Genomic DNA, 15,338 nt, shown 5'->3' with positions numbered 1-15,338 from the left:
GTCCAAAATATGCTCGTGAAGTTGCAAGTAGAATTTGTCACAAGCACAATGTATCCCTTATAACGTAATTCTTTTGAGTCCCAATTGTAATGAGCCACGGAGCTTGGTGCTTCCTCCAATTTTTTTATGATCTTACTGGTTTCCGGATCTTCTTGCCATTCCTTCTTAATATCCTCAAGGAAGTCACTAGTCGAAAGTGAAATGGCCAAAAATTCAGCTTGCTTAGGTAGTCGTGAAAGCGCATCTGCAACAACATTCTCTTTCCCCTTTTTGTAGGTTATTTCACAATCATGTCTAAGAAGTTTTGTTACCCATTTTTGCTGCTCAGGGGAAGATATCTTCTGCTCTAAGAAATATTTTAGGCTTTTATGGTCGGTCTTGATTTGAAAGCATCGCCCGATCAAGTACGATCTCCACCTCGTTACTGCGTGCACAATAGCGAGCATCTCCTTATCATATGTTGACATGTTTTGATGGGAGGGAGACAATGCCTTGCTAGTGTATGTGAGTGGTCGACCATCTTGCATGAGAACGTCTCCAATTCCGACTCCAGATGCATCGGCCTCAATGATGAAGGGTCGGCTGAAATTTGGTAGCGCTAGCACCGGCATCGTCGTCATGGCTGCCTTAAGTTTGTTGAAGGCAGTAGAGGCTTTGTCTGACCATTGGAAAGTATCATTTTTCAGTAGAGAAGTGAGTGGTGCACTGATCTTTCCATAGTTTTTCGTTAACTTGCGGTTGTAGCCTGTTAAACCGAGAAAGTCACGTAGCAATTGTATGTTCCTCGGGGTTGGCCAGTTCTGTATTGCTTCTATTTTGGAGGGGTCCACCGTCACACCTTCCTCTGATATGATATGCCTAAGATATTCCACCTTTTGTTGAAGAAAGCAAAAATTCGTAGTGGCCGTTGTGTGTTCGAAAGGCAGTTTTCGGTATGTCTTCTTCGCACACTCGTATTTGATGATACCCGGATCAAAGGTCCAGCTTTGTGAAGATTTGTGCTCCTTTTCATCTAGCAATTCATCTACTACTAGAATAGGGTATTTATCCTTGATGGTTATGCCCTTGAGAGCTCGGTAATCAATGTATATTTGCCATGTTTCGTCCTTCTTGCGTACAAGTAGCACCGGTGAAGAGTAGAGGCTGCAACTTGGCCGAATAACTCCTGTTTCGAGCATCTCTTTTACAATCCTTTCTATTTCATCCTTCTGGAGATATAGATACTGATATGGCCGAGTATTTGCTGGAGGTTTGCTTGGAAGAATCGTTATATAATGATCATGCCGATGGGTAAGAGGTAGGTTGTGCGGTTCATCAAATATATCTGAAAATTCAGCAAGCAAAGGAAGTAGGTTTGGATCTTTAAATTCTATTGGCTCTCTCTTAGTTTGCAGCTCAAGTTGCACCAAAAAGTCACTGCATGCTTTATGTAAAACCTTCTCCATTTGTTGTATGCAAATCGTCGTTACGTCGCCCCCACGTTTCCCGTGCAATATCACCTGTTTCCCCTTACTGTAAAATTTCATAATTAGTTTCATAAAATTCCAAAAACATCACCTAATGTCGTCAACCATTCAATTTTGAGTATGGCCTCATGATCATCAAGAGGGAGGAGGAAGAAATATGCAATTATCTCTTGGTCCTGCAGCAAAAGTTTCACTCGTGGGCGCCTACGATTATACTTCAAAATCCCTCCGTCGGCGACCTTAATGTCGCACCTCGAATGCTTCGGATTTAGCATTGATTGCCTCCTCAGATACCATAGTATATGCCTCCAAATATGTGATGTTAAGATCTCTCTTTTGTTGTTGGGTTAAAGGCATGTATAGGTTGAGAGAAGTGATGGTCGAAAGGGTTGGTGGATCGGTGGATGTAGGCTGCGGTTTAGGTTTGTTTTGTGGCTGTTTTGGGTGCAGTTTGAGGGTGTGGTTTGGTGGAGTTTTAGGGCTGTAGATGAAAGTTTTAGATATGTGGTAGATGGCAGCAAAGGTTTGATAGAAATCAGTGGAAGTTTGCTGCAGAATTGTGTTGTCTTGTAAGAGCAGAATTGTCGTCGAAGAAACAACAGTTTCTCGATGAAATTTCCACCAAAAACTTGAGAAATTTGAGGAGGGAATTGACAGCAAAATCTCAGTTTATATGACAGCAAGGATGTCCAATTTAATCAAGAAAATTTCGGCAGTATAACAGCAAGGAAATTGGTGCAAGTTGCGATAGCAGAATTCTCGTCGAAAAATTTCAGCGGTTTGCGACGAAAAATTGTAGCAACACAAAATCATTTTTAGAGATGAATTCGTCAATAGATTAATCTTAGATGGAAGCCAAGATGATCTATGAAGTGTATAAGAAATTTCATTCAAAAAAGATTGCAAATAGATGTGTTAAGGCAACAATATGCGGTTGAAATTTTCTGCATTACAGATTTTTAAGTGTGGCAGATTAGATGTGAAAGATCAATGATTTATATTAAGAATTTTTCGACGAAACCAAAGGGAAATCCACTGTTAGGAAGTGTTAAAGCTATCATAAAAATTTCATAGAGATTTGGACAAAAAAAATGTAGTAGCAAGATCAAACAAACTGTGCTATGTGATTGAAATTTTACAGTGCAGATTTTCAAGTATAGCAGATTAGACGTAAAAGATCAATGGTTTATATTGAGAATTTTTTGACAAAATCAAAGGAAAATCTGCTGTTAGGAAGTGTCAAAGCTGTCATAAAAATTTCGTAGAGGTTTGGATAGAAAAAAACGTAGTAGCAAGATCAAACAATCTGTGCTATGCGACTGAAATTTTACAGTGCAGATTTTCAAGTATAGCAGTTTAGACATAAAAAATAATAGTTTATATTGAGAATTTTTTTACAAGACCAAAGGGAAATATGCTGTTAGGAAGTGTCAAAGCTGTCATAAAAAAATCGTAGAGATTCGGATAGAAAAAATGCAGTAGCAAGATTAAACGGTCTGTGCTATGCGGTTGAAATTCTGCAATGTATCTTTCGTCGTAGAGATGAATACTTTGGGACGAAAAGTTTATGCAGCAATATAGGAACAATTTTTTTTTGGATTTTAGAATAAGGATAACTAAATTGCAGTAGCAGTAAGGTAGGAAATCAGAACCTGTTGCAATTCACGGGGAGATCAAAGGATGATCTGCGGTGATTGAGATGACGACGGAATTTGGCGACGATCTTTTAAGCAATTGTGGGAATTGCTTTGGGCGATTGTGGAGGGCTGATGGATGGCTGTAGAAGGGCAGCAAGATAAGAATGCTGCTCTGATACCAGGTGTTAGAACCCTTGCAGATTCTAAACTTGGGGTTGATCTCTTTAGGGGATCGGCCTCCTTGGAACTCTATAGGGGTTCCTCTCTCCAAGTTGCTGCTCAAAGGTTGCAGAAAAGATTCATCTATTGCTTATAAAAAAAGGGGGAATACATAGCTATTTATAGGGCTTCTAAACCCTAACTCCTAATAGGACTCCTACTTCTAACCAACTTCTAATAGGACTTCTACTCAAGACTCCTATTCCTTTACAACTCCTAATTCTTCTATAAGAAACAACCTCCTAACCCTAGCCGGCCTCTTCACCTCTTTAATAGGGGTCGACTTAGGTATGTTTTACATGAATATCCCTCTTAATTAGGACTCTCCTAGCTAGAGTCCTAACACTTACCTCATGCTACTAGTTCGACTTAACTGAGGAGGGCCAGTTGGTTGCCTTATGTTGGCCGACCTTTGGATTCCTTGTGGCGCAGATCCATTGCCACCGCCATGCTTCCATTATGAGTCAGGTCGTCGATGCCTCATTGCTTCCTCGTATGTATACTGATGCTCCAGTGATGCACGAATACCAACTGTGAGATTCAGGTTGCTTTCATCATCGTGACCCTCATAATCATCATAATCCGGTTCCTGCGTTGTTTTATAGTATTCTTCTTCATCTCTTGTTTTCATTGTTATTGTATCTTCTCTTGCTGCTTGTAATTTATTTTGAAAGGATTTACGGACATCCGTCGGAATCTTCTTGCATTTTGTAATATTAGGATACTTGTCGACCAAATGTATTTTCACCCGAGTGATTCCTCCACCATTGTCGATGTAGTCACAATAAGTGCATTGCTAATAATGATGGTTCCCATCCATCTTTCAGATATGAGCCCAAGCGTCATCATATGTTTGTTCCTTTGGTCTCATGTTCTTACTAAATTTAAATCAAATAAGTTATAAATATGTCAAGCACCCTAATAGGTATTAAAGACATTGAATTAATCCAATATCGATCAAATTTTGATTAAATCATCATTAAAGCCACTAATCGCATCATTAAAAAACTTTATTAAATCTAATTAACTTTATTTTACCATCATAAATATGTTAAACACATAAAAGAAGCATTAAATATGTAATTTTGTTACAATATAGTCAAAGTACAATGAAATCATCGTTAAATACACTAATCACACTATTAATATATTTAATTACCTACTAATTATTTCTCTTTTAACACTATAAACATGTCAAACACCCTAATAGGTATTAAAAATATTGAATTGATCCAATATCGATGAAATTTTGATTAAATTATCATTAAAACCATTAATCATAGTATTAAAAATTTTTATTAAAACCTAATTAAATCTATTATACCATCACAAACATATGATCCAATCCTTAATATGTATGAAATATAAACATTCGATCTATTAAGTGTCTAATTTCGAATAAATCAATATTAAATACACTAATCACAACATTAAAGACCTTAATTACTCCCTAATTAATATTATTCTACCATCGAAAGCATATCAAACGACATATTAGACATTAAGTCATACATCACATCAAATAGACTTAATCATCTCATAAATCAATAAAATCTAGAAAGCAAATACATACCTTTTGATTAAAAGGTTCTTCTTCTTAATCCTCCCAAATTAGCTTATTAAATTTGGTCCATTCTACAAATCGTTACTTTATTGAGTTTAGAAGAGTGAAAATATGAGAGAAAGAGAGAGATTACGAGTGAAAAGAGTTTGAGAAAGTTTAAGAGATTGTGAGAATGAAACAAATTGAAAGAGTGGGGAGGAAAGGGTTTAAAACCCTTTAGGTTACCTCCAATGGTCAAATTGATCGTTTGAAACCTAATATTGGTTGATAACTATTGGATTTCGATCGTTACTGCCCGATATAGCCCTGTATTGCCCGATACGGGGTCAAAAATTTTGTACCGCCTGGTAGCGGATGGTCTATGTGTCGAGAGGCTCTCGGATTGGTACGTACCGCCCAAATCGGGTGGTACATATCGAAATTAAAAACCTTGTATCGAAGTGTTCTCTGTGTTATGTACTAATTTGGATTCTTTAGGTCAAAATTCCTTATGGATTGTATTTTTACACTTGGACAAGGCTATGGCTTTAAGAATTTTTTTGCTAAAAGCTGTCCATTTATGTTGGATGTCCATTCCAATTTTACTGCTTAGTGTCATTAAGTTTATAGTCTGTGCAATTTCTCTTTTTTTTTTGTTCTGTTTGAAATGTTTAGTGGATTTCATATGACACTGATAAAATGCATCCTGAAGGATTTCAGCATGCTTACAATTAGACCAATTTTGTGAGGCAACTAAAAGTTTTTCCCACAGTTACATTGGAGACATGTTGCCTATTGTGATTTATTGTCAATCCAATTTAATCATGCTAAAATTATTTGGTTGTCTTTCAATTTAATATATCTAGGCAATATTGCAAATTGGGACTAGGAGGCAATAAAACAATTTCTACAAAGATCTCTATTCATTATCAAAGTGCACCTTTTTGTTGGGGAGCCACTCTGGACCTAGCTAAAACATGGGCTATGTTGCTGAATTTCCAAATATAACTTCAACTGGGTCACATTAACATTTTGTAATTTACTTTTGATTTCGAGGTGTAAATTCATGATTTTAATGTTCTGTTAAGAAGCATGAGTATTTATTTATCCATGAAAGTTTAATCACATGTAAATTTATATCTTGTTGACCTTTGACTAGGTTTTCCTGATTGTGGCTAGATTTTTCCTGATTGACCCGTTGTGATTTAATCTAGCAAATCTGAAAGGCCTTGGCCAATATTCCCAACCCTGATCTGGCCGAGTTATTGCTCCAACTACCCCAACCCCAAAATCACTTACAATCTTGCTAGAATTTCCATATTCCAGTTGCTGGCTACCAGATCAAGCTGATCTTGCAGTACAGGAGAGGAAGATGAGGTGAAGAGGAAAGGGAGATTAACCAAGAAGAGTAAAGAATTCACCTTGTTGTATCACTGCCACTGATGCCTTCTCCCCAGCTAGCTGCGTCTACTGGTCACCGCCTGTCACTTGGCTGCAAATTGGAATTGGAGAGGGGAAGGGCTATGACTCTTCTGAGTAATGAGATTTAGGTAAAATGTATGTACAAACACATTTCTAATAGTGTATAAGGTGCTTGAAGATCCAACATCTACCATGAATCACGGTGTGAAGAACATTGCACATCTAGATCCAACAACCCTCTGAAGCAAGTGATGTGAAACATAAAGCCTTTCATTGGAAAAAATACAAAAAATTCACGAAGTGAAGAGCAGGGAGTTTTTACATGTACAATATTCAAAGTTATCTTTAATGCGTTTTTTGTCTTTCTCGAATGACTTCGATTTATCATTCATTTCAGCTAGTGCCCAATTGTTGGTTGTTTAGAATGCTTATGGTATTTCTATCCAAATCCTGGTATGTGCTTATGGTTCTTACCTAATGATTACTTACCCTTTAGTTTTGGAAAAGAGTAGAACTGTATCATATTAATGATATTTCATCAAGTGACCGTTGTATTTCATTAAAAAACTTGTTGTATCATATCATGATGAAAACTTGTAATATATGATGATTTTTAAAGTTTTTGTCCTCTTTTAGGACTTCTTCATACTCAAGGTTTATGTTGTATTAGCCATGGATCTTTTATCTATTAACTGCCTAACCTGTGTTTATTTTGTCAAAATTAAGTTCATTATTACAGGGGAACAGAAACTCCTGCAATTTCTTATTCATCACTTGAGGAGAATACCCCTGAAGGAACAACGTGGTCCACAGGAAAGGTTACACTTGAAAAGTCTCTGTTGCTCAGTTGAAAGTGAAGATGCTTGGCAAAATTTCACATTTTTCAAGTCTTTCTTATTTCCGATTCAAAAATGGGCTGATAAAAAGCTTGCTGACTATCATCTGCATTTTTCAGAGGTTCGTTCCCCTCACTTATTTATAATGTCGGCATGTGAGCTTATTGATTCTAGTGTTCATCAGGTGTCAAAATTTCAGTATTACTGATTATTGTTTGGTATTTAACATATAAAATATGTTAGCTCATAATGAGTTAAAAGTACAATAGTAATGAGAAACCCATGTCTACAGTTTACTTGCACCTGGACACACCCTTTTTTATTTTTAATGCCAAAGAGAAAACGAAATTATATTACTGAAGAAACAAGTCTGTTACATTGTAACCCATGCTTCTCGAAGCACAAGATATGACGAAGTTGAGATGCCAACCATCCTTCTGTTCTTCGCATATTGAGCAAGCCAATGGGCACTACGGTTGACCTCAAGATTCAAGAACATGTACAGCCTTCCAGTCTTCAAACTGGTTCAAGAAATGCAGCACAGATTTGCTTTCATTTGCAATACTCCAAGGAGGGGTTCCATTGCCTTCAAGACATCCACCAATAATTTAGCATATATCTCAATGATTATATTGGTAACACCTTCCATCTCACAACCTTGATGCCCCTTTTAACTTCCTCCAACTCATTTGTCCATGAGTTGCCAGCCATGAGGAAGTGGCACCCTGTAACAATACATCCATCAAAATTGCGCATAGATACCCAGCCCGCCAGTTTTACTGTGATAGTCGAATGGTCCATCAGTAAGGAGCTTGAACCATCCAACCTCTGGTATTTACCATGCCACTGTGACCTGCTGTACCTCCTTCCTTACTCCAGACTGTACAAATAAACTGCAGTTTGTAATATATGAAACTGCCATGTATACAATAGATGAAATACCTGCCCTCTTATCGTTGAAAAGTATATCATTTCTGGCCTTCCAAAATCAGCCACAGGCAATGAGCAATCACAGCTCTAAGGATTCACCGAGGATACTTAGGGAGATCAAAGCTTCCTTGACCCAAGATCCAATTTTCCAATCAGCAAACAATCTAAACTGCACACCCAACTTGCTGCTTAAAAAACCCCAAACCTTTTGAGAATAAGGACAATCAAAGAAAATACACTGTTGGTCATCCCAGCCATCCCCACACATATAACACACATGAGGCTGCCCCACACCCAATGAGAGTATCGAACAGATGTAGACAATCTTTTAGGTAAAAGTTTCCATTCAAAAATAAGGGCCCTTGGAATTGCAGGAAATTCCCAGAACTCGGGCCATACTGAGTCATCCCTAGAGCTAGGTTGATCCCTAGACAGGATAAACTCATGAGCCATTTTAGCTTTCCATATCCACTTGTTATCACAACTCACAAGAAGGAGCTACCTCAACGGCACAAATAAGCCTGCAAATGTTAGAGCTAAAACACTGCTAAAACGTAACATTATTCCATTGACCATTATGAAGCAAATCAGAAACTTTCAACTGTTCATGAATGGTAGACAGATTTAAAAAGTAGGCTTAAGAGAAAAATGGAACATCAAAAATCTATCTATCCTGCAATACATTAAAAACGTTGGCTTAAGAGAGCCTTGTAGGATAAAGAAAGGTCAAATGAACATAATTGTCTTAAATTTAATGAACACTCTTATAGATCTTTAATTGTATCAAAAGAACATTGCCAATGTCAGTTCCAAGCATTGATGAAAACTGTTCTTATAAGAACACTGCCAATATCAAAAGAACACTGCCAATGTCAGTTCCAAGCATTAGTGTTAGAACTCTAGGATAAGTGTATAATGAGTTTTCTATGGCTATAAGATTAATTCAAAGGTTAGCTTTAAGTTCATACCTTTTTTGCATTGATAATAGACATGCATACTAATCATAGATAGGATAAACCTTCATGATACATGTTATTTGTGGATGATATTGTTTTTGTTTATGTGAATTCAAATTTGAATCATAAAGACAATCTTAGAAACTAGTGATTTTAAAAGAGAGTATAACTAAGGCTGAATGTATGAGAGATAATTTCAGTTATACTAAAAAAAGCTGATGGTGTAGTTATAATGGATGGAGAAGAATTTTTTATAAGTAAAAGTTCTAGGTATTTTGTGTTTATCATTCAACAAGTTGAAAAGATTGTTGAATATTTACTCATGACATAAAAGTTAGGTGATTAAAGTGGAGAACAGAGTTAGATGTTTTGTGTGGTTATTTAGATTAAAAGAAATTTTATAAGACAGTTGTTAGGTGAGGCATTCTTATGCATACGAGTGTTGGACGGTTAAGAAGAAGCAATATGTACAAATACTTTATGCCATTAAGATACAAATGTTGATGTATGGAGTTACCAGAAAAGATGGAAAACCAAATGTTTTCAATTGTTAACAAATAGGCACAACTCAGAGAATAAAGTGGGGAGAATTGCCTAAGATGGTATAAACATGTCCTGATGAGATATATAAATACCATGGTCAGATGGTGTGAGATAATTAGTATTTATGGTGGAAGAGATGTAGAAGGAGATTTATGAAGACTAATAAAAATTATAAATGAAAAAAAGTTGAATGCTATTAATTTAATTAAGACCATGTGTTATACAATGCTTAATGGTGAGGAAAGATGCATATAGCTGATTCCAAATAGTTGGGACATATAGATCTTTCTATGACTTTTGAAATTGTAATAGAAGTAACGATAGCAAATTGCTTTATTCTTATGGATCACCGTGGGGTGTATGTCTTTCATTGGAATAATCAATTATTAAAAAGGGTACTTCTCATGTGATTCTAGCAGTTCAGGTGATGGTTTTATACTGTGTTAGGATCGGAGCGGCACTAGGAGGGGGGGGTGAATTAGTGCAGCGGATTAAAACTTCGGTTTTGGGGAAATATTTCGTACGATGAAAAGCAATATCAATGGAAACCGATTTTAGAAGCTTGATAACTTAGAAACGTATGGAAGCGTAGTAACTAAGTAGAGAAGTTTGCAGTATGTAAATGGCAAGAGTAGGATGCAAACCAAATAACGCAGCAGCTTTTAAAGTGGTTCGGTCAAAATGACCTACATCCACTTGCGAAGCCTTCTTTGAAGAGGCTTCCAACTTCCACTAGCAAATTTCTTGTAGGGGAAGGACTAATACCCCTCTTACAACCTTTACAAGTGGTTCACACTCTTACAATTCTTTTCAACAAGATGGGAGGAGGTGAACACTTAAGCAATATGAAAAACAAGGCTTGCAAAGACTATTCTAAGGCTCTCAACTCAAACTATTGCTTTTCTCAACTTCTAGCTTCTCAAAAGGTTTTTATCTCAGCTGAGATTTGAGGGGTATTTATAGGCCTCAAGAGGATTCAAATTTGGGCTCCAAAATTTGAATTCTTTTTGGTTCCCAATGCTAGCAGTGCCACCGCCTGTCAGTGTCTGACACTGACAGTGGACTGGCGGTGCCACCGCCCAGCCAAGCGGTGCCACCGCTTGGTTCTCGGGTTCTAGGCGGTGCCACCGCCTAATCTGGCGTTGCCACCGCCTAGACCAATTCAGCTCACTAGTTGGGCTCCAAACTTGGCCCAAACCAGTCCGAACTCGGGCCCAATTGGCCCCTACTTGGATTATAGGATTAACACCTAATCCTAACCCTAATTAACGTGCTAACTACGAATTTAAAGACATTTTCTAAGCTATTACAAAGTCCGTAAGTCAAGACTTCTTCCAGCGAGCTTCCGACGAACTTCCGATGGTCTTCCGATAAACTCTCGGAAACCATTCTGCGGACTCCCGGCAAGCTCCTAGACTTCACGATTTGATCTTGGCGAGTTTCGACGAGCTTCTTTGGTAAGCTCCGATCTTTCTCAGTGAGCTCCGCGAACTTCCCACGAACCTTCCGGCGAGCTTCCGAAAAACCCTTCGGCAAGCTCCCTACTCATTCTCGGCTAGTTCCGGCAGCATTCCCGACGAACCTTCGGACTTCCATCGAACTCTCGAACTCCCAACGAATCCTTCACGCTTGACTCCGACACTTTATTTCGCTTTATGTCTTTGTCATTATCGTAGTTAATCCTGCACATACAAGCCAAAACTCTACTCCGATTTAGACAATTATTACAACGCGAATTGACATTCTGTTGCCCGACAAGTCATTGGTTGGCGCTTCGTCCGATTCATCAGCGCATCGTCCTCTCTTGCGGCTTGTTGCCCAATCGGCGGTTGACCTCCGCAACCCCGATATCCATGGCGCAATTCCGCTCTCCTTGGCCCGATGCCCAACGTCCGAAGCCTTCTGCCGTCCAATATCCTGACGTGATATCCTCCGGCGCAACGTCAATTCCTCCTGCGTCAATTGTCTAATCCTGATCGAGTAGACCTGCATCACTCAAAATGCAGTTTAAATCATAAACACATATCAAGTGGTTTCATCATCAAAATACGAGATTCAACATACTGTACTCTAATATCACATTACATCTGAACTGGATCTTCTGTAGTTGATATCTGTTTTAACAAGCTGTTGTGCAGTTCGATGGTTAGCATTTGCTTAGTTATATTGAATCCCTCCTTGTGTGTCTCATACTTAGTTTTGCTGTTCTCATTTTAGATGACTTGTCTATTACTTGCAGGGACCATCTATGATGTCAGAGATAGTAACAGTGGGAATGCTCACTCGAAGGATCTTACTTGAGGAAAACGAACAAGTTTGTTTTCTTACAGTTCTATTTCAATACTGTTTCTGGTCCCACAATGTGATTTTCACCATATCAGAAGATTTTACCATGCAAGGAGATATTTGATTATTTTAAAATACTAATTGTAAACATGTTATAAAACCAAATAAAAATAGTAAAAAATTATAAATTTTAAGTTATTATTAATATTATTTTTCAAAAAATTAATGCGGACTTGTATTCTTTTGAAGCAGGTGACGGATTCGTTGGATCAAGACCAGATTGAGATATACATTTCTAATTCTATTAAAAATGCTTTTGCAAGAGTGAGTCTTCTGTGTGAATGCCATAATTTGGTTTTCCATGCTACTTTATTCCTTTCCTGTGAATTTTGCTAGTTTCAAATAGACTAAAGATCTCCCAAAAGTTTGTAGTGTAAATATTGCAAGTCAAGTATTGGTTTAATTCTTTTACTTCCCAAATTTGTCTCTGATCTGTTTTTCTGCCATTACCTGTCATGTTTGCATCATTATTTCTTTATTTATTTATTCTATTTCTGAGACAGTTACACAGAATTTGTTATTTTAAGTTTTTAACTATGAAATAACTTTTAGTTATCCTTGCTAACCAACATGCTTTATGGATCACATGAGACAGAGCAGGCTCTAACAGACAATAGAGAGAAAAACAATGGAATTTGCAAAGAGACTAGCACTATAGAAGATAACACAAATGGAAATAGAAAATTGAGGTAGATGATGATAATAACCTCATAATATAGACTATAGAGACCAATGTATCTGTCGACAGATCCTGTATCATTAGGTAAGAACTGAATGTTACCATGCTAACTGTAAACAGATCTAAATTGCTGCCTAGTTTTGGATACAACAAAAGCAAATCTCTGTAAAGAATCTGTCTTTAATTACATGGATCTCTTTTCATTATTTAGCTCTGTAAAAAAAAGTCATATTCTTAGATAAATTAAGAAGATTTAAATTTATAGTTTCAGATAAAGTATTTTTAGGTCTTCATTTCTTCTCATGCAACTAATATTATATGTTTCACATTTTCTAACTATTGGTCTCTTTTGCACATATCCATACCTGTCATGTTTGCATCATTAATTCTTTATTTATTTGTTCTATTTCTGAGACGGTGTCACAGAATTTGTTATTTTAACTATGAAATAACTTTTAGTTATCCTTGTTAACCAACATGCTTTATGGATCACATGAGACAGCAGGCTCTAACAGACAATGGAGAGAAAAACAAAAGAATTTGCAAAGAGACTAGCACTATAGAAGATAACACAAATGGAAATAGAAAATTGAGGTAGATGATGATAATAACCTCATAATATATACTATAGAGACCAATGTATCTGTCGACGGATCCTGTATCATTAGGTAAGAACTGAATGTTACCATGCTAACTGTAAACAGATCTAAATTGTGGCCTAGTTTTGGATACAACAAAAACAAATCTCTGTAAAGAATCTGTCTTTAACTACATGGATCTCTTTTCATTATTTAGCTCTGTAAAAAAAAAGCCATATTCTTAGATAAATTAAGAGGATTTAAATTTATAGTTTCAGATAAAGTCTTTTTAGGTCTTCATTTCTTCTCATGCAACTAATATTATATGTTTCACATTTTCTAACTATTGGTCTCTTTTGCACATATCCATACCATCTTAAAACAATTCTCCATCATCTTATCATCTATCAAATTACATAATTGTCCTTGGACTAGTGTATATCTATGATTTATATCTTTTGGAGTAGATCTGAATTCTGATCAAGGGTTTAACTTCTGCTGGCATGGAGTATGTTGTTAATGTGCCACCATACATACATAGCCAGCATGATATGACTTAGGGCCCATGCTGGATTGTATGTGCATCCTTTGGAAGGATACGAATCCCATTCCAGTATCATCGTGTCACAGTAAGTCATAACTGAGAGTTCTAGAAATTTCTAGTAGCCCAGAACCATGGACCTAATTTATACTTATGAAAAGAGAATTGGTTGCTTTCCATTCTGAAATGAGACACTATTGGGGGATTTCAAGTTTACCTTTTCTTTACAAGTGAAATTTATTATTTATATTCCTATTATTTTAACACTAGAAGGATAGGAGTTAGACGAAAAACCATATTAAATTGCTGAATCACTTTTACAAAATGAATTTCCTATTTGTACCAGTGATTTAAAAAGGCGTTAAGGGTGCTCACCTAGGCACTCGGGCGAGGCGAGGCCTGAGCGCCTTGTTTAAGGGTTAGACGTTGCGCTTCAAAGAGACACCGCTTGGGCGCTCGCCCGAGACCAGGTGCTGGGCGCTTCGGGCGAGTGCCCGATTCAATTAAGCGAACCAAGCCAGACTTTTAAGTTTGGTTTAGTTAAATAACGTAGTTTCTTACCTCAAAAGCCACCCTTCACGCCCGCGCAACCTCGAGGAACCCAAGCGCTGCTTCTGCCTTCGCCATCGACGCTTTCTGCCGCTGCCTCCGCCGCAGACACAGCGGACTGAGCCTTCCTCTGTTGTCGACAGATGAGTCCGACGACTCCCATAGCTTCCTTCCGTTGTCGCTCCGTGTACAGTTCCTTCAACTGTCGTGGGAGTGGACCACAGGTTCCTTCGCCACCGACGGATGCCCTTCTGGAGCTTCCGCCACTACCGCTGCTGCTGTCCGCAGCTTTCGCCGCTACTGTCTACAGCTTCTGCCGTTGCTGCTGCTGTTGTCCACAGCTTTCGTCGCTGTCACTACTGCTGTCCGCTGCTTTTGTCGCTACCGCTATTACTGTCTGCAGTTTCTACCAAGGTCTGCCGTACCGAAGCATATCGCCCGTACCAAGCGGTATGTACCGGTTCGACAGGTTACCGGTACGTGGACCGCCCGGTACCGCTACAGTGCTACAGTACTATACTGTAGCACTGCTACAGTATGAAAAAAATAAAAAATTATTCGGTACACTAGGGCATACCGTTCGATACGCCCTGATGTACCGCCCGGTACACCGGTACCGTACCGTACCGAGCCCGGATCGAAACGTCGGTATGGTACGGTACAGCGAACCTTGGTTTCTACCGTTGTTGCTATTCGCAGCTTCCGTTGCTGCCACTACTGTCGTTCGCAGCGCTACCGCAACAATCTTAAGCTAATCCTCTGTTACTGTTAACAGTATATTTTTAATTTAATATCATATTTTTATTTAGATAATTATATATATTTTTATTATATTATATATTTTTTATATTTTAATATTTCAGTGCGCCTCGCTTCGCTCGGGTGAGCGCCTAGGCGAGCGCCTAGTGCCTTGGGTGTTTTGGGACCTTGGCACCTAGCGCTTTTTAAATCACTGATTTGTACTATGACCATTAGAAAGAGATCGTCATTTGGAGGTTCTCTGAGCCTTGCATGCATTTTCATGGTTGGTATTTTGAACTGTGAACTTTTTGGTCCTTGGTTCTTTCTCAAACACCACTTCGATACAAACATG

At 38.0% G+C, this 15,338-nt stretch overlaps 1 protein-coding gene across 2 annotated transcripts in view; it reads left to right on the top strand.

Moving 5' to 3' along the window:
- The window catches only part of LOC135605172 (protein unc-13 homolog), a 67,390-nt gene that overhangs the window by 19,483 nt on the left and 32,569 nt on the right, over window positions 1-15,338 (top strand). For both annotated transcript variants that reach the window (XM_065094948.1, XM_065094949.1), the window contains exons 12-14: window positions 7,014-7,244; window positions 11,792-11,866; window positions 12,091-12,162. In XM_065094948.1, the coding sequence (XP_064951020.1) occupies window positions 7,014-7,244; window positions 11,792-11,866; window positions 12,091-12,162 (378 nt within the window). The remainder of the gene's footprint in view (window positions 1-7,013; window positions 7,245-11,791; window positions 11,867-12,090; window positions 12,163-15,338) is intronic.

This window comes from Musa acuminata, chromosome BXJ2-2 (genome assembly GCF_036884655.1).
Source record: "Musa acuminata AAA Group cultivar baxijiao chromosome BXJ2-2, Cavendish_Baxijiao_AAA, whole genome shotgun sequence".
In the NCBI taxonomy this organism is placed as follows: domain Eukaryota; kingdom Viridiplantae; phylum Streptophyta; class Magnoliopsida; order Zingiberales; family Musaceae; genus Musa; species Musa acuminata.
This window is presented reverse-complemented; position numbering and strand designations above follow the sequence as displayed.